At 41.4% G+C, this 26,705-nt stretch overlaps 1 protein-coding gene across 2 annotated transcripts; it reads right to left on the bottom strand.

The window, feature by feature from the left end:
* Nucleotides 1–8,391: 8,391 nt before the first annotated feature.
* On the bottom strand, nucleotides 8,392–25,803 carry strip1 (striatin interacting protein 1). 2 transcript variants are annotated; one of them, XM_015342835.2, is made up of 21 exons: nucleotides 25,656–25,803; nucleotides 23,803–23,872; nucleotides 23,431–23,505; nucleotides 22,938–23,072; nucleotides 22,126–22,246; nucleotides 21,335–21,403; nucleotides 20,893–20,999; nucleotides 20,132–20,259; nucleotides 19,475–19,657; nucleotides 17,355–17,575; nucleotides 16,626–16,691; nucleotides 15,324–15,387; nucleotides 14,765–14,836; nucleotides 14,377–14,451; nucleotides 13,706–13,803; nucleotides 13,082–13,208; nucleotides 12,872–12,972; nucleotides 12,395–12,461; nucleotides 11,387–11,491; nucleotides 10,553–10,757; nucleotides 8,392–9,921 (listed from the first exon to the last, which is right to left on the bottom strand). In XM_015342835.2, exons 1-21 carry the CDS (start codon nucleotides 25,761–25,763, stop codon nucleotides 9,671–9,673), a joined length of 2,448 nt encoding a protein of 815 aa, XP_015198321.2. In that variant the 5' UTR covers nucleotides 25,764–25,803; the 3' UTR covers nucleotides 8,392–9,670. The 2 variants fall into 2 exon arrangements, with proteins under 2 accessions (XP_015198321.2, XP_006628500.2); XM_006628437.3 differs by having other exon boundaries at nucleotides 8,392–9,918.
* Nucleotides 25,804–26,705: the final 902 nt, after the last annotated feature.

Genomic DNA, 26,705 nt, shown 5'->3' with positions numbered 1-26,705 from the left:
AGATTTCCGGAGAGGGGGGAGTAGGGGAAGACCGGCGCATTTCTGCTGCTTCTCAGAGATTGACCACTACCCCCTACCTCCCAGTCGACTGAAGGTGGAAGTATCAGCCATGCCCAGTCGGAGAGTGGGGCTTTGGCAGCAGGGGGTGGAGAGAGGTGGTGTGGTGTGGCGCGATGCCCTTACTGACAGGAGATGAAATGTGGGAAAGATGTTTTCGAAAACATTAAACGGGAACAGAGAGTGACAGCACTACAGATGAAGTGAATCGCTTTGGGGTTTAATTTTAGACATTTGTTCAGGTCCATTTCTTCCCCTGTGGCTCCCTCATGTGCTTTCTCTTTCCCAGCACCACCCCGAAGCCATCCTGGCCTGCCGGAGGACTGAAAACCAGGGCACGCTCTGGAATTCTGTCTAGAATGATCTAGCGAGCGCAAGGTGGGACACGCGCTGGATGGGACAGCACAGGGCAGACACACAGACACATACACACATACTAGGGTGAATTTTCCCCGAATCCAAATCATCTACAAGTATATCTTTGGAGGACCGTGGAAACGCACGGAAACGCACCTGGAGGTAACACAGGGAGAACATACAAACTCCACACAGATAGCATAGCATCCCAGGGTGCAGCAAGGCTAACTTGTGTGCCACGGTGCTAACTCCTTTGAGTAATAATTCCTTAAATGTGTGTAACCCCGGCGTCCTGGCCAAATTTCCCATTGGTCTTTACCAATCATGGTCTCCTAATAATCCCCCTCTATGATTTGGCTACATTACTCTGCTCTCCTCCCCACTGATATCTGATGTGTGGTGAGCGTTCTGGCGCACTATGGCTGCCGTCGCATCATCCAGGTGGGGCTGCACATTGGTAGTGGTGAAGGGGAGTCCCCATTACCTGTGAAGTGCTTTGAGTGTAGTGTCCAGAAAAGTGCTACATAAGTGTAAGGAATTATAATTATTATTAAATTTATGCAGTGCTTTTCCTCCCAACGGATCCCAAATCACCTTATATATTGTAGGAGACGCACTTCATCTGCCACTGAATTGCACAACAGATCAGGTATGCTGTTGAGTTTAGTTTACAGAAATGCCACAGACCGCAGGACTGATTGCTGTACTGCAAGCACAATACAGCACAGGAGTGGAGCAGAACACAACATGCACAAAGACACAGATCTGAGCAAAACACACCAGACTTACAAGATGGTTGTGCAACAAGTTCAATTGAGACAAAATGTACAGATCAGATGTTCTGGGGTGGAAAATAAGAAGCAGAATTCATTGGTTCTAGCATGAAATGGGTCTTCTGCACAGGGCCTTGGACCATAGAAAATTGTGGGAAGGAGAAGTTTAAGAAACTCGAGAAACTTTCCGCCTACAACTCAGGGCCCTTCAAAACGTGTACGACAGTTATTTTGTCTTTGAAACTCAAGTTGGCGTTGTTTTTTCCCCATTCTGAACTGTTTTCAGAATGGATTCTGAAGGGTGGCCCCTAATTCCCTGCTTAGTAAGGCCTTACATACACACTGCAGTGTGGGCAGTGTTACAGGGGTAAGTATAAGGTAAGCATCATTGTGGAGACTGCAGACAGGTTTAAGGTGATGCTAAATGTTTGACCATAGCTTTATAACCAGCAGTAGCAGAGCTAAATCTGCAATCTACAACTGGTTTCATCGGGACAGCTGCATCTGGAACTGATGACGGGGTGACCATTCTGGGGATAGTTGTTCCTTGAAGGTAATTGGCATAACGGTAGTAATGTAGAAGATGTGTCTTTAAAAAAGGGGTACCAGAACCGTAGGACCGGTCTTTCAACACCAACCTTTCACTCGCACATTTCCAGGCGGGTAGAGCGCTCCGGGGCTAGAATGCACTTACTTTTTTTTTTCGTGCGGCACGACAGCTACGCTGGAAAGCATTAACTGTCAGTCTCCCTCTCTGTGCCGTGTTTTTGTGTGAACCGACATGTGGTTTCAATAGAAGCGAAGCTGGCCCGTCAGAAACACTTTCCACACCCCCAACCTTGAATTCCAGGAAGGCCCTTGGAGACGGCAGCACTCGCTCCAGCTAAACAGGCCCCTGATTAAATCCCAGATTAAGTGGACGAGATAAAACCTTCAGAAAGACGTGTTTCAGAAGAAAGGAGAGAGTAAGGGGGGGGGGTCGGTCCATTCATTTTGTGTGCGGTTATTTCCACGCGGGGGTAACAGCGGTGTGTGGGGATTTTCAATCAATCGTCTTAAAACATCGGCTTTTCGTGGCGAAGAGGCCTTTTCGCCTGTTTCCACTTTCTGTTTTTTTCTTAATCTCCTATAACTTCTCCCGTGCTAACATTTATCCGGCCGCACGGATAACTCCCTCTGGGTTCATCTGTCTTATTCTGTGCTCTTTAAAAGGCTTGAGATGCATTTGAAAAGCTGTTTGAAGCACACGGAATGGACTGACTCAGCCCACAGAGACCTCTGTAATTGAAGATGTTCTTGTTGCTCTTTTCTTTTGTGGAAAAACGGGTCTGTAAACTGATATAAAAAAGGCATCGCTATTAATCTTTGATACTTAAATCAATGTTTTTCCCTTTCTGTAGATCGGAAGGGCTATGAGTGAGATCATGCGGCTCTCTGCGGTGTCCAGTAAGTACAGCAAATCGGCGGAATATGTTGACACCTGCAACTGAACCTCTGTACTTTTAAGTATCGAGCACCTTCTGTACCTCTCGCACTCCACTCGTAATAAAAATACAAAACCGCTTACATTTTATCAGGTCTTAACGCAAACGTCAATATTTTAATGTAACAAATAATGAATTCTGTTCTAAATAAAAAGGACCGAAAATACCCCCCATTCGGTGCACAATAGAAGCTTGATTTTGTTTTTATTTCGGTGTTCACGCCTATGTTGCACGCGTTGCTGAAACAGCGGGAGAACGTCACTTTACATAGCCTCTATTTCTACCAAAGTCTACCAAGTCAACCAAAAGCGCCTCTATCACGTTCTCATCTCTATCTCGAAAGCTCCCTGCCGTTTACTTGCCCTTTGTACAAGAAACCCTAACACCAGTCAGTCTATCACGGCAATTGATTTTTATTGCTATTTAGGAGCGAAGAGTTGGGGCCTGTGTTCTACTCGTGCCCATTAACGCAGTAAATCAGCCCGGCCTGCTGCCGGAGGAAATCCGGGGTGCTGCTTATAAATCATGGCCTGTCATCAGCGAAAACTACCCGAGACCAAAGGCGGCATGAGTCTTCGGACCGGAGGCCCCTCTCCATTTCTCTCTCACCGAGCCAAATGTGGTAACTGTGGCGCAGCAGCTTCCGTGTTATTCCGCCGACTTCACTACCTATCACAGGGACGTGGAAATCTCATTAGGAGCTGAATAGCCTGGGTCCTACCGCTCAGAACATCACGGGGCGCTCTGCGCACAAGACATGGACGGTCAGTCTGATGGGTGCGGAAGCGAGGTCTCCAGGTGAGAACTGTACTACGCTGTTAAGGTATCCGCCTCTGCCTCTTGTACTATTTCAGGTACGTGCGTTAAGCTGACTTTTTTGTTCAATAGAGTACAGAACTACACAGAGCATAATTATTTAATTGAAGGATATGTCAGTGTGCTCTATCGAAGAGGAATAAACAGCACAATTGCAGGTAAACAGCGGTATGGTGTGACTGTTAACGGACAGTATTATCACCAGCGTAGATCTTAAAATAGATCTTTAATGACTTTAAGTGTGAAATTAAGACGTATTGATGTTTGTTTCTCTACATTTGGTTTATTATGAGTCAGCGTGGGAGCAATAGTAATACATTTAATTTAAATTAAACAGGATAGTAATTAAACTTGATTACCACTCCACAATATGCGGTTCTTAACTCTCGCCGTGGTGTTAATCGTGACCTCCCAAAAGCGGGTAGTTATCGCTGATTTTTAGGATGGTCGGTCCCCCCCATTTAAAAGCCCATCATGAGTGTTAGGGATGCTTTACCATTACCGTTCATGTCGGTAAGGATCAGAGCTATAGGCGTCGCCTCGCCCCTCAAGTTCAAGCGCTGCTATACCGTTTCAGATTCCCGCTGCCCTTCGCCATCAGCAGCTCGAGAGATCAAGCCCGATTCAGCACTGGTAATGATCCGGTCCGGTAACAGACTGCTCTTTCAAGCCGAGGACTGACAAGGAGTTTACAAGTTTGCGTGTAAATACACAAAGACTGGCAAACAGGCTCAATCACTTTAATATTATTATTATTATTATTATTATTATTATTATTATTATTATTATTAATTCCTTACGCTTATATAGTGTTTTTTTTGGACATCCACTCAAAGCGCTATATATGTATTGCCAATATACTTTATATCTAAGTATGCATGTACTTATTGAGACAAACATCAAAATTAATCTAACATGGGCAGTCAAAATTCCATCATTATTTAAAGCTGTGGGGTAGAATAATCTCGTAGACCAGTTCCATTACGGAAGAATATTTGAGGTGATCGAATCTTTCTTCAGAATGCCGGCGATTCTGTCACTTGGGAATATGGATTTTGTCTATGCATCCTAAATATTTGCCCAATCCGTGGTGCCGATTAGCTCTTAAAAACGTACCCCGAATTTACTCCAACATAAACCAAACGGGGCCCCAAGTTTAATTGGAAATCTAAGGCAGACGCTTCCACAAAGCGAGCACACGGCGCTCGTAAACCAGCGCAGACCCTCGGGTTGAAACTCGTGCAACACTAGTTACCGAGCATCACGTTTATAAAAGCGATTCGCAGAGTGTGTAATAATATAAAGCCAAGCGACTTTCACAGGCAAATGTGGAAAAAGTATTCCTACTGTAAAATGTCATTAAAAAATGAGTGACCGAAACAATCTCTTACAACGCCTTGAATAGAAGGCGTGCCGAGGAACATTAAATAAGAACATAGTTACAAACGAGAATAAGCCATTTGGCCCGTATATCCTGTTTAGTACTTAGTGGTTAACTGATCCTTAAATACACAAAACAATTACTGCTGAAAACATTCGCTTTGAAACGGGATTTTTTAAGAAACCATTTTAGTTCATGTGAACAGTGCAGTCCACGTTTCATCCAGGAGTGTTGCTGGTTTTTAATTGCAGTTCTGTGGTAGGGATAATTGACACAATTTCAATCTGCCCTTATTAAATTTAGTACTGCGACCAGCAAACTTCTGAAAAATAGATGAGCTTGTGTCCGTGATTTTCACTTCAGTGAACAGCTGAAACTGCTCAACATTTTTTAAGTAGTAAGAAATCATTTTATTTCGCTTTTACGTTGTCACATATTGCATATTAGACTTTGGTAAAATAACTTAAATGACTCGTTTACGCATGAGGCTTCAAGCTTCTTTAACAGAGGGAGAAGGGACAGCACTTACGTACTTTGTGTGTAGACTTAATATCAAACTTTCTAAATACCCCGAATAATGGGGCGTCTGCTTATCTAATAATATTATTAACATTAACAAGTACAGACATAGCACGTGCCTGCATTCTCAAAAAAATCATAGCTAAATTGTCTGCATTGTTTATGCGCCTTGAAGGCTGAACACCATCATTATACAGTAAGATACCACAAATTTAAAACAGACCAAGCTTTTTTGTTGGGCAACACTAATTAATGCAATTAATGCCTCCGATTTTAAGGAATACCATGAAACGGATTGATTCGGCTAACGGCAAAAAGTTCACCTGAGAACAACTGTGTTCTATAAAATAGTCAAATCGACTTCAAGAATTAAAATCGGTGTAACAGCGTACTTAATACAATTGCCTATAGAAAAGCAACGGAAATCAAATGTCGGAGAAAACATTCTGTACATGAAAATGTCACGAAGACAAGTAAACAACATATACACAATCCAGCAATTAGTCCAAAGTAGCAAAGACAGTGTAGAACAGTATAACAAGAGACTCATTGGAAAAAAAAAAGAAACATCTAGGTGTGTAAAAAATATAGCACACAAAATGATATAGTGGGATCCATGATCATCATATTTTATTCAGACCATTTATTATTTAGATATGTCTATTATGGCAAAATGGGTAAGATGTTTGTTTAAAAACGCTAATTATGCAGTCGGTAAATTTCCTGCTGATTCCATGACTGGCTAGGGACAAAATATATTTAAAAGACATGATTAAATATAACGGTTTGAAGAACTGTGTCGTGCAATTATTATGCATTATGTATTAAAATAATGAGAGGGTCTTACCGGCGGAAGTGTAGCTGTTCCAGAACGCTGTACCCGGATGAAGCAATGCTTCATGACCAATCCCGGGACAGAATGGGCGACATCACCTGGTCAACATCATCTCCTGGTGGCCCCGCCTTCAGGCAGGTGAGTTGACAGTATACAGGTGTTATTGCTACATTAAAAAAAAGGTTTTATGAGGGTATGAGAATCCTTGCACGTCTTTCTCGTTAACCCATTTCCGAGGAATATCGTGGTAAGCTGCTGACGTATTTTTTCTCTGCATGTGTTCCTACGATGGAACAAGCCGAGAATAATGCCACCGTGAAAAGTAGAAAACAAATACAGCGATTTGGCTGTGGAGCAATCCGGTATATCATAAATCTGAAAATGGCTAAACAGTTTAAACGTTGTATTTTGTCCATACTTTCCAGCGTATAATTAACCTCCTCTTGTTCCTAGACAACTTTTTGTTTGGATTTCACGTCTGTGTGCCGTGTGGACGTCATTTAAAGTGGTCTAAGGGAGGTGAAACGTTCTTCCAGTCTAGTTACACTGGAAAGCAAAGAAACTAGTTTTATTCAGGATTCCATAATTCTCTCCCCCAATAATGTGATTGAGTACGTTAAATGGAAATTTTAAAATGTGATTAAATCAGTGAACGCTATTCATTTTAATAAGTTTGTTTATATTTTTTTGTTGATGCAATTCTTTAAGCGAATGTTGACGGTTCAACAACTAAATTTACGATGAACTACATAAACAATAAACTGTTTACCAGACTAGATATTTCAATATAGATCTTTACAATTGTACGATCGCATTTAGTAAATTTCTGCCTTTCTTACTTTAATTCTTCAAAAACTCTCGGAGTAAAATTCGGGTATCCTTGCAGACCTTCGTAGTGTCAACAATTTACTCCACACAGCAATCTCATCCAACATCTACCTTCTTAAAATGTCAGATTTATCGACTGGTAGCCAGTGTATTCATCGATCAATTATGACTGTCTATTCGTAAACAGCAGATTTAACAAAGGTTGCTGTTTAAGTGCCACCAGTACGCTAAAATACATTCGTGTCAAACGTTTGAAATTCTCTTTATCTTGGAGTTGGTTTATATTTGATAGAGATATTCTAAAAGTAATGCGTATATCATTTGAAGCCGTAAGCAAAATGTGATTTTTTTTGTAAAAAAAGAAGCATATTTTAAAGGATAAATCCACCTTGCTTAATTAGGAGCACCGTTATTGGAATCAAGAGCTGAACCAAGCCGTCTACCACGTTAGTGCGGGGTTATAGAATCCGGTTCAATGTAGCTTTGGATATGTCCAGATACTTCTCTTCTGCCCAAAGCACGCTCAAAATTTGAACAATGCATTAAGGATCAAAAACTTTGGCTTTGATGTTTTTTTCTCTATTACGCAATACCATACTAAGATGTCGAACAAAGGGCTAAATATTAGACTTCTGAAATGATTCATCTCAGTCTTCTTCATAGCCTGTTGGTAAGGTTAACGTCTAAAATCAAAATAACAGAACCGTGCCAGAAATCGTTTTTATTGTACGTTATTGGATTTAAGAGACTCTCTGTTCTATTCTGAAATGGCTTTACATTTTCACGCATTATCAGTTTCTAACCACAATTAATTTCTAAAAATCGTCGACGTGGTTTTTCTGAATTTCATGGCATTCTTCACTTTTGTCGCACTCTATCGTACATGAAAGGAAAAACAAGCGGAACAGACGGATCCTGTGACGGTAGTATTGGATAAACGTCCCTTTATGATGTAGGTTGTTAATGATGAATTTAAAAAAACACACGGAATACTTATTAATTGCATAAACATCTTAAGCTATTTTGTTTCGACTTTGGCCTATTTTACCAGCTTCTCTCCGTTCTTCAGCACTGCTTCTTGAACAGACCTAATCGAAGTTCAGCCACACTGGCTTTCTGCGACTAGGACTGAACACCCCTGCTGTACACGAATGACCTTACACCTCCCCCAGGTAGAGCTGTCATGTGGTCTATGAAATTTCAGTTTCCCGGGAAGAAATGCATTATCTGAGACTTTAGAAATGTGTGCTGTCTCCTAAAAAGCATTATGTAATAACCTATGCAGATTAAACCCATATCCTGAGTTTGCAGCATTCAAAATTTAATATTAAACATTACACCTTTTTACAGCAAGATAGTTTATTTAATACAGTATATAAAAAGTTGAATGCCATGATTAATTTGCTTCTTGATAGTTTAAAACTTTCAGATTTATGTGACTTAAAAATGGAGAACAGCCATTTACATGAACAGTCAACCAATGGTCCCTTCCCCCACATTCAAAACTACAACATGACTTACAGAAATTTAAAAATACTAAAGCCCCCATTTCTTTGTCTCTGATAAGCAACATAGAGCCACCTGTCGTGTAAACATCAGTTTTGACTAGCAGCATGCTAACCCACCACACCACAATACAATGATCATTCACTCCAGATGGTGCAAGACTTCTGGAGTTAAAAGTATTCATGAGCTACTGAATGTAGAAGTCACTTTTTGAAAAGATCCATCAGAAAACTGTCAAAGGGGACAAAAAAAGTGTGTTCTTTAGATGTTAAATAAAATAGGTTAACATTCTAAACTCCAGAATTTCAGTTGTTTTTTTTAAGATGCTACTCATAACCCTTTTGTTCACAACCTTATCTACTCTTCTCTTTTCTTTCACAAGAATTGGTTGAAGAAGAACAAGTTTAAGGGTTTTGTCCATGTTCAGTTTTTGGAAAGAAACTCCCTGTGCAGCCTGCTGCCAGGGCCTCTAAGCCAAGTACTGTTTTACTTGATCTTCCATCAGCACTCTTAGTCATTTCTAGCTAAACCTAAATTAAAGCCAACCACAAGCTAAAGCTTCTTTTTATCCATTTCCAAAGGCTGATGAATGACACCAATTCCACATTAAGAAGCAAAAGCTAATTTAGTCAGTGAATGGATTTTTTTTAACTTGTACCAATGAAGCCAATTCATTCTGGTCTCATTTAAAGGTGTGAGGTCTCTCCTCCATATTAGAAACACTTCCCTAAAATTCTAGTAGCGTTCTTTATAACAGCAAGGCTTCCAAATTCATATGCCCCTTTGGTATTATGGTTAAGTACAGATTGCAATTTCACAATCACTGTTTGCACAATAAATAAGCAGTGTTCAGTGGCCGCTGCGTACAGCAGACCATTGTTAGCGTAATGGGAGAAAGAATTAGAAAACTCAGGTAAGAAGCACGTTACAGGCATTAACACCTGGTCAACAGGAGGTAAGACTATATACACTTATGTCCTCCCTTTTGTACTTCTGAATCCCAGAGAGATTCAAAGAAGGAAGAGAGTAAGGTGTCCGCTCCATACTGTAGTGTTCAACAGCCCTCTGCTGGAGGGAGAGGAATGAGTGGGGTGATTCGGAGGGAGGCAGCGTCTCACTGCAGGAGCTCTTCCCAGGAGATCGGTTTGGAGAAGACCTCGCGTTCCAGCCAGAGGTCGTAGTTCATCTGGAAGTCCTCTGGCAGCTCCACCCGCTGTCCCAGGACGCTCTGCAGGCAGTTGTCCACGGGCAGGAAGTCGGGATTACCCTGGCCCTTGTCGTAGCGGCGACTGTTGAAGCGCTCAATGTTGGCTCGCAGCGCACATTCCTCCGCCTGGAAATCCCAGGGCCGGGCATCCAGGTCTGCTGCCGAAAACACAGGTTTGGTTTCCATGAAATTAAAGACACACTAATGCAGCTTTTACCTTCCACCTAACCTTGTTTCATACAAATAAACCTATGGTTATGATGGGATCACAGGGCTAGTAATAGAGTTTTTCCTTTTAGCCCAAGGACTCATTCTCCTCTACTTCAAGGTGGAGGAAGGATGAGTGCAATGCAAATTGTTGAAGGAAAGATTTTAAAATGGTAATTGAGATATAACGTTAAAAGTAAAATGCTGTATTAATTTGGCTTCATTTATTGCCTTTGTACCGTTAAGGAGATGAAAATGAGTGACATAATAAAGTGTTGTTTTTAATACACCATTCATGATGGAGTTAGCATTACGAGCTCTTGCCTTAATTCTACATTAGGTCTTAATTACTTTTGGTCTGTGCCATTTGTTCAAGGAATAGTCATTTCTTGTTGGAGAGAAATCTCCATATTGTACAACAATATACCCTTCGAGAAGTGGTATTACCAATCTATGTCTTCGATAAGGATTACAGTATTTTTCAGCAACCCTTACTTAAATACACAGCCATACAGAATAGATGCAAGAAAAAACGAGAGTGGAGAGTTTCTGAATATGGTTAAGTGCTGCAAGAGGACTCACCGTTGCCATATGCCCAGTCGTCATTGAGCCGATGGCGCACTTTCTGGTAGATGGCAGACATGGTCTTCATGTTGCTTTTCCTCCACTGGCGTCCCAGATACTTGGTTTGCACCTTGAGGAGCTTCAGCACGTACAGCTGCATCATGGCCTGCTTTACCTTCAGTGCCCTCTTCAGGATGGGGGCTGACTTAAACACCACAAGCATCTGGGATGGGACGTGAGAGAGTACACAAAGCAATAAAGTAAAAGCTCGAAACCTTCCCCTCTGTTGCTCAAGTGCAGCCCCTTCCAGGGGACATCTGAAAGATCCATTCTTCACAAACGTCCCCAAAATTTTTAATTCAGAATAAACACGTACCAACCACTTTATTTAAATCTGGCTTTACAGCTCGATAGGGCACAGGAAAGAAGGAGGACCAGCAGTCACATTCTCCAACTTGACCATCTGCCAAAGGCTTTCATGTTTTGACCCTAGAGAAGAGGTCATACCCCACGGAACATAGCTATGCTTCTTGCTTCTAAGCTCCCAGCCAATCACAGGAACCACTTCTGAAGTGAATGGGCCCTGGCCAAATATCGCCCATCCCATGCCATCTATTGTGCAATGTTGCTTCCAGAATCCGAGTTACAAACTTCTGGTCCTGTGACCCAGGGGAGACCCCACTACTGGGTGTTTGAAACCCTGAACTTTTCATTCCACTTCTGTAACCTCTGCCACCCAAACAAAAAGCTATACATATAGTGGGACAGACCAACAATTTACACTGGCAGAAATGTCTGTGTTGGAACGTTTCCTGTTCCCCCCACAGGTAAGGGCATAAGTATGGACCTCACCATAGTCCGTGAGTGCTTCCACTTGGTCAGCTTGTTCAGGATGCGTAGCAGGTTGATGCAGGAGAAGAGATTCCTCCAGCAGAACTGGTTATTGTCACCTGCTTCCTGTCAGATGCAGAACAAGAATCTGTCAGCCACTCAATGAACAGATGTTTTTTTTGGTTTAATTAAACCGCACCAATCAGTGCATTTAAGGAATTGTAAATGGAAAAATAGTACATAACATTATGCTTCCCGTGCATAATGTATACAGCTGTTTCTAGTAATGGAATTGTTATTGGTACATACACGTTCCTTGTGTTTTAACATAATCAAAAATATATGAAAACAGTATGACAGAATGTTGAGCTTTCTCATTTTCTCAGTTGAGACCCAGAGCTGTGGTCAATATTAAACCAATCTATTTCTGCGTCAGAGGAGTCCAAGTGAGAGCATGCCTGGAGCTACTGCAAACTGCACTTAGCAATGTTAAATGTATAGATTTTTCTCCGAGTTCAGTGTTAATAGAACCAGATTAACTGGCATTTACAGAACTTCACTGCAGTTTACCTTGCGTGCACTGAAGAGAATTTATAATGCTAATCAAAACAGAAATTGGAGAACATTTACATCACAGTTAAACATGTACATGCCCAGGGTCTTGCAAAGTCTATCAAGAAAATGTATAAAAAAATGTGGATAAATGAGATTTTATACACATACACACAAATGCATTTTGTATGCATGCAGTCATCATGGGCACTGAATTAACATAGCACCCCATGTTGTGTATTGCTACTGCTGATGAGAATGCAATAGAAATGAATTTATCCAAACTGCAATGTTTTCACAGTGTTGTTGTTTGAATGGGCCCGCTCGATTTTACAAGCTCCCTGTCCAAATGCAAGGTGTTTCTTGTTTAACACTGATGTGTTGAAATGGAGCTATGAGGAAAAAAATGGGCCCTGTTCAACTAAGAATGTAGGGATGCAATGAAATTTTGTCCCTTTTCCAGGTAAGATTTCTTACCAAGCTTTCCGCAGTGAGTTCAGGGAGGTCATGTACCACACAGTGAGGAAAATCTAACACAGAAATACTGAGGAAGGAAAAAAACGTTGTTCAATACAATCTTAAATGACTGAGATAAAACAAGCATAAAACATGTGAAAAAATGACATTGCTTTCTCATAGCTAGGACACTTTATGCTACCGTGTACCATGGACATAGACTTTTTTTAAATGGTCAACATGCTTAAAGCCAACAACATGAACTGTTAATACTTACATATTACATACATGTATTGGTACCCTCTGTTTGGAAGAAATCAATGCAGGCTTTTTTCAGGCAAATGAATCAGAACACATTCTTAAATGGTTGAGTTCAAATTCAGCATGTCCTGTATTGATGTGCTAGAGTCTATAAGACTTACAAATGGCTGTAATGACAGAGAGACTACAGTTCCTCTGAAACGTGGACTACACTAAAAGCTCTGGAAGGCAGCTTACCTGTTCTTTGCCGTGATGTAGGACATGATGTTCTGGTTGAAGAATTTTAGGATCAGAGGGATGCAGTTTGCAAAGACAAGGTGCTGAGCCATGTACTCAAACTAACAAAGGGAAGCAAAAGAACAAAGATTTAGAGCTACAACTGATTGTTTTGTGTTACATTAAGAGTTTTCAACCTACTTCTTGGTGTTGCTATTGAGTCGGCCATACCTGGTACACGTGGTTGAGTTTGAAGTGCTTGAGAAGCAGCAGCAGGATGGCAGAGATGGCTTTTACAATGATCTCTTTGTGCCGGTTTACATCCACCCCCAACTTCATACTCTGCAGCACCGTTGTGCTGAAAAGAATCACAGCAGGAACAAATGCAATGTCATTTTGGGATTCTACAGACCTCCTGAGTGATGTCAACCGAGCAATCAATAATATACAGGTTGTAGAGCAAGATTGAGAATTCCTTCAGATCCCTAAAACAGATTACTGCCAAAGAAATGGTCCTTTAACCTGGAATCAGACTTTCCTTTGCATCATTCCTACTTCTTTCCATGTGGAATTGATCATGAGCAGCAGTCAATTATATGAAGTCATTAATATAAAAAAAAGTAATACACGTTGACTACCGTGTTCCTCAAAGCCAAGGAACACTGCACAGAAAAAAAGACTAAAGGAAAAGTGACAACAGATTGTAAGACTTTGATTTTCTTTTATGTTCAACTCAAACTAGAGTCCTGCTTGTGCATTTGCTAGAAGTTTGCAAAACAAAAAACTTTTTTTTGTCAATGGAGAACATTTAATTACACAAGCAGAAAATTCACAGCCAGGTTTTACAACACTCACGGCATCTCCTCGGGTAAGACATCTGCCAGAATGTTGATGGAATCAGTCTTGGCCTTTGAAGTAGGGGCAGCAGCAAGAAGGATCTTTAACAAAGCAATCTATGGACAAAAGTAGGAGGGAGAGTGAATTCTCCCATCTGAGGATTATACAGGACAGAGGTTTTAATCACAGAGAAACATGCATGATAAATTTTGCACCATTCTGTGCTCAACCAGATTTCCCCCCTATAACCTTCTTTATCCACTCTGCTATTACCCTGACATCATGACGTTTCTGGAAATATAATCTAATGCTTTCCACACTACCAAACTAATCTTCCATTTTACTGTATTAATCTAACCTATGTCAACTGATCATTTATACTGTGTTGAGACTGCTGGTGTGGGACATCTGAACTTCAGTCGTCTCCTCTATTCTATAGGTTTCTCACTTTTTTGGTTTTGCATTGATAAGTAAAAGAAAACATGTTTTTCCACATCTGAAACCACAAAATATTACAAGTTAATATCTTTAGGGAACAACTTTGAAGCTGAACAACTTTGAATAAAATACATATATAAAATGGCCACACTGTAGATTAATTCTAAAATTCTAAAACATGAATAATGGGTGAGAACAGTCAGCCTTGTGCACTCTCCAGGAGCGCCAGTAACGAGAGCTACCAGACGTACCATGTACTGCGGAAGGCTTGGGAGAATGCCTTGATATAGGAGCTCCGTTGGACTCATGTCAACCTCCTCTTCCCCCTTGTCAACACAAACATGCGTAGATGGTCAGTGGCAGTGACATTCAGTTGCAAGAACATGCGTGTGGAGCTCCATGGCCTCCAATACTCATCCATTTTGCATTTGCATATAGAGAAAGAAATGTATGAACATGCTTAAGACACATCTATACCCTCCACAAACAAAGGCCATGCTGCTTCTATACATAGAAAGAAAGGGATGTACTGTTGGGCACGGTATAAAAAACCAATACTTTTAAACCAAGTGGTTCATGCTTTCCTTTATCAGAAAAGGTTCCAGAGACACTTCCACAAAACAAAATCACTCCACTTACCCCAGAAAGTGGAGTCTTCTGAAACTCTTCTTCTTTTCTTATCTGAATTTCAGCTACAGATATATATTTATGCTGTAAAAGTCGCAGAAATAAATTACTAACACACTGAAGTCTGCAAATCCACAAGACAAAAGTGAGAAATAAATCAAGTTACAATTGATGTAGTATATTTCTTGCCTTGTGGGGAATTGCAGTCCCAATTTCTCAGACTGATTATTAAATCCCAGTAACAAAATAAATTCATTGATGGTATCCAAAAAAACGTACAAATTTCAAATTAAGCTTAAAAACGCGAACTTTGTGAAAGTACTGTAATTCATGATGTTGTTGCAAACCTCTGGTCTCGCCACAGGCAAGAGCGAGAGTTCCCATGAATTGTATGTTTTCAGTTGTACTGGGAGGTTTCACAAGTTACAATGTGTACATTTTACTGTGGTTCGAAATGCGTTCATCAATGCCAATTCTTTCTAACCCCAAAATATAAAAGCGGTGTTGCAGTTCCCCTTTAAAAGAAAAGCATTTGCATTTTAAGTAGTTTTAGCAACGTGTAATACAGTACCTGTTTCAGAGTTTTGATACTTTCATGGATAGGCCTGGGCAACCCAACCACCGTATCTGTGTCACTGCAATGGAAAGAAAAGCACTGTGATGAGGAACAACAGAAACAAGTTTCTTTCAACTCTGTCTTATTTGGGGATCTTTCAACATAAGTTAATACACTGAGTGACAAATTGCAAGATTTTCTCCATTTTCCAAAGCATGTGTTACAATGCAGTAGCAATCCCTTACACTAAAAATAAACCATTTTTAATTGAAGTTACTTAGAAATGTCTAATGACTATGAAGTGTATTCCTTACCACCTTATTTACAAATGCTTCACATCACACTGTTGATTCATAAACCCAACAATGGTGGTAAATAACTTTTCATAATAAATCTTAAAACTGTAGAATACAGCTTTATATTATGCTGTAGCCTAACATCATTACTTCCTAATTTAGAATCAATTTAATTTGTGCAAGGAATACAGGCAAATATAAAAATATACAAGGTGCTGACAATGACGATGTAGTAAACAATATTCTAATCACCCTGTACATACACAAACATTTGCGAATCACCATTTTTTTACACTACAAAATCCCCCCAACTGCGAATCAAATCAGTTCACTAATACAACTCTTGCACCAGCACAGGAGATTTGAGGAATTTGTGTGCATTTTCCTGTACTCTACTTTATGCACTACTCATATCGGGCTCCATTTTGCATGCTGGCAATCCCATACTGCCTTACAGGAGAATTAGCGTTAATGCAGCTCTCAATGCTAGATCATAGGAAGCTAGCAAGCCACAAGGGGGCGCTGCTGCACAGCCACTGAAGGATACTGCAACTGCACTACAGGTGCTGATACAGGTCACAACAGGCTGATAGACAAAGCCTGGGTTCCCACCAACAACGTGTTGGCTAGAGAGCTCAATTTAAACGATCAACGAGCACCTTCACTGCTTTAGTCAAAGTATTAAGATGAGATATGGAAAAAGAACGGAATTGTAGTCCAAGAAAAATTACTCAAGATGCCCAACAAGCAGGATCATTGCCAAAAATGTCAACAAGAACATCTGGATTACATAAAGTAGCTCACGTCTGAAATACTGAGGTTTGGGGATCTTCATGGATTGTTCAACTTAAATGATTCTGACATGTATTATAAAGACATACCCTTACCCAAAGCATATAGACATTAGGGTTCACTGGCTACATTAAAGAAAAATCTTTGTTGTTGTTTTTTTCTGGGGGGGTTGTATATCAAAGGGCTTTTAAAATGGAAAAAATAACTCAGTAAAGCAACTATTACTTACTTTCCTAGGGTGTAACCAATAAATTTACTTCGGCTAGACTCAAGAAAATTTTCAATGTCCTTCTCCCTGTAACAGAAGGAAAAAAACTGCTGTGAGAAAAAAAAATTCTAAGTTAAATGAATCTAGAGACCTAGAGACTCAGGGCATCAATAAAGATGTTTCAGAATTCAAAATAAGAATAAACCCACAGAATCCACAGATGAAGAGTAAACATATGTCAGGCTAACTGCTTATTGTGCTATAGCCCTAACACCACAAATCATCTGCTCAAAAGACAAAATGAGAACCTGAAAACATAACCACACCAAACAGCATTGCGATCAAGCAAGATAAACACAAGGATGAGTTTCCAAACCACAACGGGGCAAAAAGAGACTCAGCACTACGTCTCGGTAGCAACAGCAGTGGTAAATCTGAAACAAATATTTTCATTTTTAACAATAGTAACAACAGAAAAAAGAGCAATCAAAAACAAAAAGGAGAAAAAATAAATAAACAATAAGCCACTGACAAGAGTGTGTTGAAACAGGAAAAAAACTACAAAATTCCAGTCTAGTCCAAGCGCACAATAACCCTTTATTCTGTAACCAGACAAAATCTGGGCTTCAGAATAAAAGTTCAAAGCCCAGTGTAAAGGTTTGACTACGTCCTGTTCCAGCAGCTCTGATGCAGCAGGAAAGCTATATGTCACTATACCTTGCAGTGAAAAATCCTGAAAGTTTCACGTACCTCACTTTGGGGGCCCAAGGCAGGCCCTTGGGGAAAGATACTCTTTCAGAGGGCGGATGTGGGATAGGGGGTGGCATGACTTCGTCTCGCTCCAGGGGAAAGGTCTCAGCCTCCAGGCTGTTGTCGTTGTCGTCATTATCGTCCTCGTCCTCTCGGGGGTCGTCCGATTTGTACGGGTCCTTTTCGTTGAAGGCGTCCAGGTTGTCCTGTTTGATGAGTGCCTGTGGGCAGGGACACAGGAGGGAGATAGAGACAGAGTGGATGAACAGTTTGTGGAACACAAACACGTGGATTTTGCAGTTGTCCTCTTGAGTCTTAAGCCTAGCATACACATGGGAGCATGCTCCAGGCACAGTGTTTCCTTGTGTATGCTGGCTGTTTCCAGAAATAAGGAAACACATATCCTTGAGTAGGCCTGGCTTCTACATTTTCAAGAAACATTTTGCCTTTGGGCAATCAGAAGAGACTTTGTGAGCACGAGTTCCTCAGTAGCATGACTTGAGAGACAGCCAACTTCTAACAGAACATTTTATTGATCCATACCCTGCTAGACCATGTCTGTTTAACATGAAAACTCCCATGCAATAACAATATACTGCAATCAGTGCAGTGCCACTCGCTGCTGCAAGGCTTTCATCCATTTTGAAGCATGTGGCAAGAATGATCATGGGCTGTTTGGAGTTTGTCAGCGTTGTTTTCATGATAATGATTTGTGACATGTTTTGAAGAAACACGTTTCCTCGTATATACTCGCCATAGGATTTTATTTGCTCAGAGAGTTTCCACTGGTCATCTGGGAACATCATCTAACAAACCCCTTTTCCTGTCATGTGACCATTCCAGCGTGGTACACACGTTTCAATTGTTATTTTCCCACAGCCAGTTCCAAGACACTGATGCCACTGGAATTCCTGCATTTTCACAGCATTGGCAAAACCTGGAAAATGTTACATTTACAATTTCTGAGCAGCAACAGATTGGTGTAACTTCCCATACCACCCCGCAATTTGTAGAGTTTTGTAGAGTAACAAAGCAGCAGAGGGAGGAGCCGCAGAGAACCCCGGTAAGACTTGACGCCCCTTCTGAGGGGAGAAGGCAAAAATGGAAAAACAAAAGAAAAATGTGCTGCTTTGCGCAGCGGCTTCCAGGCTGGACTCCCATTTTAACCGGGTCCCATCCTTTGAAAACAGAACCACTTGGGACAGCGGAATCCAGACTGGACTTACCCTATCAAACAGGGTCCAGTCTGGAAGAAAAGGAGTGTGTGGCCACAACAACAAAAAAACTCAACCTGTCCCAGTGGATATACATGGCAGGACAGGGGAGGAAAAGTTCAGCCTCCCCCAGCAGAGATACACGGCAGGACAGGAGAAAAAGAAAAGAAAACGAAGGAAAAGCGCAATCTCAAACGCTCTCGTCACAATCCCCTCCAGGACTGTTGCTGGAAGATTTTCCCCTTGCGGGGGTTTTCTCGTCCCTTTGGAGAGGTGCTCAGTGCGTCTTAAAGGACCTCCACAGTTGTGGCTCGTCCTTAATTGACCAGGACAGCCGTGGTTGCTAAGGCAACGCATTGCCCTTAATCCAGGGTTCCACCTCCACACTGCAAACATCCCCATGTAATGCCACAGTAGTCATAGAACAATTTATACAGGCAACCATATAATAAATCCATATTTGGATTTGGCAGCATTTACAAAGAATATATAAAAATGAACTAGAAACAGAAAGAGGAAGAAAAGCAAGGTTTGTATTTATAGTTTAGGAGATTTCAATGTTGACATCATTGAATCTAGAGCATACTGGTTTTAAAACTTTTTTTAAAATGGTGTATTTAACAATCATAATATTTTGAAGTAGAAAAGTTAAGCACGATCACATTTCTGAGGAAATGCTAGAGGGTACCATAAAAAATCGTTCTGTCCCACCCACAGGGCTCTGATGCAGCACAGAAAGACAACTAGACCTTAAACCGCATTCGATCATCATACTAGCTTTGATTTCAGTTTTCTACATTCACATGCAGCTTTGATTTCAACAGCTGAAGATGCCAAATTCCAACAAGTTACAAGTCTGATCCTCCTGAGGCCAATTAAGAACAAGGCCTGACAGAACGGCCTTACCTTGTGTTCCCGGCGAGCTCGTTTCTGTTGCTGCTCGATGAGGTCAGAGGCGGAGGCAGGGGGCGAGGCAGCCCTCATGTTGCGGATGACCCGGATACTGTCCTCGGGCAAGGGGGGCAGTCCCAGCTCTTCCCGTCTCCTGATCTTTACGTTTTGGAGCTGCTCAAAACCTCCCAGTGTGAACTGTCAAAGCACACAGAGTACTGAAGACCACTAGAGGCATTACTGAAAACTCCAAATCTGGCTCAGATGCCCTCGTCCTGATTCTGGATGAATGTGAGCTCCATGGATTGGAAATCTTTAATTATTTTATCTACAGTTTAACCCTCAGCAAGTATATTGTATATTCTAGAAGGAATTTCTCTTTAATACTACTGTTAACAGTTCTTTAAATTCTTGCTTCAAACGATTGATCTTTAAAAGCAAACTGATTACTGGAAATTCTTATATTGGCAAGCACACAGAATATTCCCATTTTGCTGCAACATGTGCACAAATTTTACATTGAAAGGGGGGTAAGGTTTTCGTAGTAGATGGCATGCTTTTTGCCTTTCCTGCAGCTTAACCCACGGTTGTCGGCATGCTTTGCAGAATGCAGAAAACGCACTTTTAATGTAAGTCTTGACGGTAAAAATGTCAGTGCAAAGTAAAAATTACCAGAATGCTCTTCCAGAGCAGCAGAAGGACCTTCTTCATGGGGAAGTGGGGAGCATGGCCACTGCAGAACTTGGTCACCATCCCAAATAGCATGACTGAGATGGGCTCATTGTTGTAGAGAGGGGAGCCTTAAAGCAACAGAACAAGTTTACATCCTCTGCTATCAGTATTCTTACAGGACCAGTCTAAGAAATCATTTTTTTTTCTTTTAAAAATACACCAATAAAGAACACTTCAAGTACACAATATATAAAAAATAATTGTTTTAAATGGGAAAACATCCAACAAACACTTCTAACTTAATCAATGGTGCTGGAGATCCTGAGTGGCTCCTCCCCAAGTCCTCACCCAGATCAGCAGCCCAGGTCACATCACTCAAAAGTACCACTGAAGTTGGAATGGTAGGGGCTCTCTCTGCTTTCCAGCAAATGAACGCTTACAGGATAGCAATGGGATGTGTTTAATTGGGGATGTGCAGTTCCTCTAATTGCCTGTAAATATCCTGTCAGGTGCTGTGGAGCTACCAGTCTGTAAAATGTTTGATAGATGGGCGTGTCGGGGGAGCATGACCAAGGGCTTTTTTCATTTCCTCACAGGCACAGGATCTTAAAACAATTGGCCATTTCAAATTAGAATGGTATATAAGAAAAAGAAACAACACTTTCTGGATGAGTCAGATGTTGCCCATTAACTTCACTCATTTCCAAAGGCTACTGAACTCCTCACCGATCCAGCTGTAGCCCTGCACTCTCGAGACCTACCCAGCTCCGTCTTGAAGGTCTCACGGGCAGCCCTCCACTCTGGTTTGTCAGCCTCGTCCTCCTGCTGGATAGTCTCCACCATCAAGTACATGATGTTGAGAAGCACCCTGCCGCAGCACAAAGGCCATGTCAATCACATCACACTCAGAGCACACTTGGTAACTGCCACACAAGTTGTGCAAGAGAACAGAGAAAGTGAATTGTGTTTCAACATGAAGCCGTGAGGCATGTTGTAGTTCTATACAAAAGGAAACGGTGTGTTATGGAGTGAGGCATGCTACTTCTTCTGAACACTGAAAACTGCTTCAGTCATTAGTTTTGCTACAATTGCAAATTTTAAGATTTCATATGAAATTACAAGCAAGTAGTGAGCATCACACTGAACCTTCCGTTATGTTTCCCTGGTCTAAAGGAAGTAGCAGAGCCTTGCAGGGTTCCTTACCTGAGGTCAGTGCTATCAGCCAGAGAGATCGCTGGTTTCCGCACTGCACTGCTGCAGGCTGCACTGTTACTACAGACAGGACAGAGGAATGTTGTCGTAACACAGGAAGACAAACCAAGCCTCACAACAGAGCCATTTCAGGTTGGATAGGGTGCTGGCATTTGGTATTAATGATGTGAAAAGCCTGTCCACATAATACTATTTTAAATCCACACATTTATCCATGCATTTTAACCCTTAAGATCCCATCTTTGTTTTTGAAGACATTAAAAAATGAACAGGTAAAAAAGGATAATCCCACATTTTTTTAAATAAGACATCTTATTTTAGATGTAGGGTCTAAAGTGCCTAGCATTTATTCAAATGATGAAATGAGAACTAAAAACAGTTCTGAATATAGTGTACATCAGATATTCCCCAGCGCTGAGTGGTAGTGGAGGTCTGCATACCGAGGACATCACTGACATCTATGGGGAAGCTCAACTTAAGCAGGCTCACAACTATCTTGGGTTACAAAGCCAAGTGGCACAGTTTCCATTACAGCAAATGTTAGCAAAGCTTTTTAGTATGAAGCAATAAACCTCAAATTCATTAAAACAAATGGACTCCACAAGCTATTAAGTTCAAGATGTGAAACCAGCTCAGAGTGAAATGCGATACCTTGACGTACAGCTAATGATGCTAATGGGACTCCTGGCTCAGCGCTGCAGTGCAATAACTCTCTCAGAAGGGTTACAGAGCCAGGCAGCCATCCAATACTACCCCCCCTCCACCCTCTTTCCCCCTCTTACTCAATCTCCATGTTGAGCAGCTCCACCAGGGCAGAGAATGTGCCCACCTCCAGGAGCAGGAAGATATTGTATCTCATCCAGTGCTGCACCTCAGCCTCTGAACAACACTCCCCAAATGTGCCTGGAAAACAAGATATAACATCCTGGCACCAAGATACGGCAATACTACAGTACCATACTACAATAACATACTACAGTACCGCTCAAAGTGCATGACACTTTGACCCACTTCAGATTTAATGACATTGAACTGTAAATTCAGCATCTTTGAAATTGTCCTCAGAGTGATCTGACTAGTTTGAATACACAGCATCTGGTGCTGGCTTGTTTACACAAAAAGGCTTGAAACTCATAAAATCTGAAATGGTTCTAGTGCCCACAGAGTCACTTCCTCAGAGAAGCCGCCATCCAAACTCTATGCATTACACACCTAACACCCTCTCCATTTAAGAAGCAATTGAAGATTTCTAGAGTTAATACCTTTCCTTTTGGAATGTTATGAAGGTGGTGTCTAAAACTAACTGCCTAGGCAAGGCACTGAAGCCAACACGCTGGAATTGTTCAAGAGGCAACTGACTGAGATTTTGGCTAATATTTATATCAGTGATTAAATGAACAAGTTAGGGTAAAATTCCTTCTTTTTGCTTGTAACACAATAATTTCAATATCCAACTCAATGTAAAGAAAATGCCCTTTAGCTTGTGCAATACAGACTCTTTCCCAATTGTATCACACCATAGCAGTCACAGGACAGTCCTTAATGAGGCAGACAGTGCCACAAGCTGCTACTCCTGAGCTATTTGCTGACTTACCCTGAGCCATGTACAGAATAGCTCTGGCTACTTTGAGCCTCTTCTCCCTGGCCGTCACTTCCAGCCCATCCAGGAGCCGCATCGCATGGGCCCTGTGCTGAGTGGCGTCCAGTTCTGTCCATTTCTTATCTGTCACTGAGAAGGCAAAGCATAGAACTGATGACCAGCCTGAAGGACTTCGAGCTCAAAGCCATGTTTATCACTGCATCTGTGAACATTGATTGGATGGGAACCTGTGAACCTGTGTTGGATTCTGATACAATGTTTCACTCCTACTGTATATTAAAATGCTATATTTAAAACCCGTGCTGTATCTATAAAAAATGAGTATTAGACAGTGATATTACAGAAATGATATACAATAAATGCAAAATAATATTAGACACGGTGTATACAGAAATATAAATTGCATGAAAACAGTAATCAAGCAGAGCCTGTGGTGCTGTACATTAACCACTCAACAGATGTTCTCCTTGTTTTAAACCAAAAGTACCATGTGTCCTGAAATCTTCAATAAAGCACTTCTTGTTGAGCAGAAACTCTGGTCCCTCTGTGTAACTATACAGCTCTAGAAAACAAACCAACAAAAGACACCAATATTGGTTTTGAAAACAAGACAGGGCACAGTGCAATCTAGTGAAAACTGACTCGTGACAAACAAGATCACTGTCCAGTATAACAATCATAAGGAAATAGTAGTCTTAGCTACAGAACAACAGAAGAAAAAAATAAAATACTGCAATTTAAAACATGACTGCTCCAATTTTGTACAAAGGCAATAAAAATATTCTTTAGGAATATTTGTGAAATTAAGCTTCTATATTTTTAAGCACCCAGAAGATAATATATTAAATATCCAACCCACCTGAAAGCTCTGCAGCCCATCTGTCTGTATCAGCATATTCAAACTCTAGATCAGGAGATTCAGAAAAACCCTGGAAAACATGAACACAACTTCTGTCTGACTGTTCAGGATTGCTTTTGTAGCCAAGCAACAACATGTTGTGTGTACAAGTCAGTGGCCCCAAACTTCATGCTTCTATTTTCTAACTACTTTATCCAATCACAGATAATGTAGGACAGCTGTCCATCACAGAGCCCCACAGTCACAGGCATAAACATGCACACACTCACACCAGGGCCAATTTTCTCAGAAGCCAGTTATTTTACTGTTAAGTCCATCCAGCCCATTGACTTCTGTTTCACTGTAATCACAAAGCCAGTACTGGGAACAAACCTCCTCCAAGGCAAATCCTCCTGAAACTCTTCATCTGGAAAGAGTCAATTTAAAGCCTCCTAATCCTAAACTAAACCTAACCCGCATTCAGTTAGGAAGCTGGAAGAAATAATGGCACCTGGTGAAAACTCACACAAACACAGGGGCACATGAAATCTCCAGACAGACAGGCACCCATAGCTAGAATCGAACCTTGCCACCCACATTACTCTAAGCATACAGGCGTGTAGTTCTGATCTTAATATAACTAGTGAACAGACTGAGGCTGTGGTTTTGTTACCCAGAATTTTAGATATCAGTGATCAATCCAAGAAAATTGATGAGGGGTTTAGTGTATGGGAGAATGCCGGATACTAAAAATGTACCCCTCAAAAGACTAATTCAGAATAATCTGGCAATGCATCAAATTTGTATTTCCTTCTGTAGAAGCCAACAGGATTATATTTAAGGGGATACACACATCGATGAGGAGGAGCACCAAAACAAGTACAAGGTTCAGGTTGATTACCAATTACAAACCTCAGTCAATGTGGTAACAACAAATTTTAAACATGTCCCAGTAAGAAATCTGAAATCAATAAGCCTGGAGCAAAAAATGAAAAGATAGTGGTCAATGCCTATAGAAATCCCACACGCCAAAGTAAGACTGTGCATGCTCCACATGGAAGATACCCTAGTGCCTCACTAACCTCCATGCCACTCTGCATTTACTTAAGATTATGATTTAACACCATTTTATTGTAGTAGTTGTACAGACCGTGTTTAACGAGTCCATTACTAGCTCCCGGACGTTTTAGATTGGTCCTATGCATTTCGTCATTTTAGACGAAAGTGTCATAATATTGGCAGCACCTCTTTGGCCAAGGTGGGGGGATGTCTTGCCAGATTAAGGGAACATTATATCCCATCTGTCCTCATTTTACTGTGGTACGCGATCTGGCCTTGAAATCCCCCTCCAACCACCGCGACAGCACCGGGTTCCCATGACAACGCCAGTTCCCATCCTTCCTCACCGGCTAGAATGAAACCGGGGATGTGGATTTTTTTTTGCCAAAATCCCCATGATATACACTGCGTTTCAGTCTGTGCTTTTTAAAATCACAACGCCTATTAATTTAGGGATACATTAACAGTATAAAATAATGCCTAGAATGGAAATATTTCAAGGGCGAATACCACCAAGTGGTACAGCAGGAGACGAACTTCTTTCCATTAGTTGCTACGTGTTGCATTAATAACGTCGCTTCTCCGCTTTCTCTTCCCCGCGTTCCCCATTCACACAATAACGACAGAAGATCAGTTCAATATATAAAATGCACACGAAGCTATTGGGTCTTTTTTTAAGGTTCACGCGAGTATTTCTGCTGTATGTACTAAGCGCAACCAAGGCTGTATCCTGTGTATGTTCTTCTTAAGCCAAGAACGTTAAGATAGCTTGTTTTCAAAAACAAATCGCATCGCACCAACACCCCCTCCCTTACCTCCGAGTCCTTTCTCTGATTTCGGATGAATTCGCCCCTGCCTTTGTTGGGTAACATCGCTCGCTGTTTATTGTTGACAACCAACGCTCCGCCAACTCCGACGTCCATCTTTGCTTCCCTGCTACACCCATCCAGCCCCCCTTCCACCGGCAGCCACATATCTCGCGAGAGTCTACTTGCTCACACAACAGGCAGAAGCCTACAAGACAACGAAACATCACGAGATTTCGGCTGAGGAATGCGGATGAGCACGGAACCAGCTGTGTTCTGCTGTTTTAAGGTGTTAATGGAGACGCTGTGAAATACGGACTGGTCCCCTAAAAAAGAGGGGATATTCGTGCTGGCGGTCCTTCTTTTTAGGCAATCATTTGCAATAAGCACTCCTGACTTACAGGTGCATGATAAAACTTTAACTTTAGTAACTCAATATGGTAATATTCAAAAATCTCAAACAAGAACATAAGGAAGCTCACATACCAATGGGGCTATTTCTATTTGGCTGCTATGTAATTGATGCCGACTACCTGACGAAGGACCTGAGGTTTTATTTCTCCTGTTCTAAGTCAGAAATATGCACTTCTCATTAGCTTGTGTCTCATGGCCCAGTTTTCACAGCTAACCAATTGGGTTGACTTTACCTTTGCCATAGAGTATTCTGAATAAGGTCCCCTGCAGGTTCAAAGCAGATCTGCCATACGATTGGTTTGTGGAAGTTCTATTCCTTTCTCACTGCAATACACACTCCAGGAATAAACATCTAATCCCACACCTGCCAGAAGCACAGCAGCTATCAATTCTCCTAGGCCAGGGGGAGGAAACACAATAGAGCTGCAGTATAGAGTATGCAATTTCCTGTCCCAGCCTGAGGAGCAGACAGTGACTCTAAATAAGAGCAATGACGTGTTCCTGGGATGACTGTTTCTGGTGGCTTTTGCCTGGTGGCTTTTGCCTGTGTTTGGCCCATATAAGAGAATTAATCAGCAGTGGGTAAAATCCTAAACCTGGAAGTAGGATATGCATGCAGGCTTTCTCCATCTCTCCAAAGCAACA

Source organism: Lepisosteus oculatus, chromosome 5 (genome assembly GCF_040954835.1).
Source record: "Lepisosteus oculatus isolate fLepOcu1 chromosome 5, fLepOcu1.hap2, whole genome shotgun sequence".
In the NCBI taxonomy this organism is placed as follows: Eukaryota; Metazoa; Chordata; class Actinopteri; order Semionotiformes; family Lepisosteidae; genus Lepisosteus; species Lepisosteus oculatus.
Note: the sequence above shows the minus strand (reverse complement) of the source record. Positions and strands in the feature narration are given on the sequence as shown.

Coding starts and splice junctions, on each gene's coding strand:
- strip1 (XM_015342835.2), bottom strand. CDS start 25,763: ATGGACGTCGGAGTTGGCGGAGCGTTGGTTGTCAACAATAAACAGCGA. Junction 13,804..14,376: donor CAAGCCTTCCGCAGTACATG/GTACGTCTGGTA, acceptor TTTTGTCCATAG/ATTGCTTTGTTAAAGATCCT. Junction 12,462..12,871: donor TACATCACGGCAAAGAACAG/GTAAGCTGCCTT, acceptor TTCCTTCCTCAG/TATTTCTGTGTTAGATTTTC.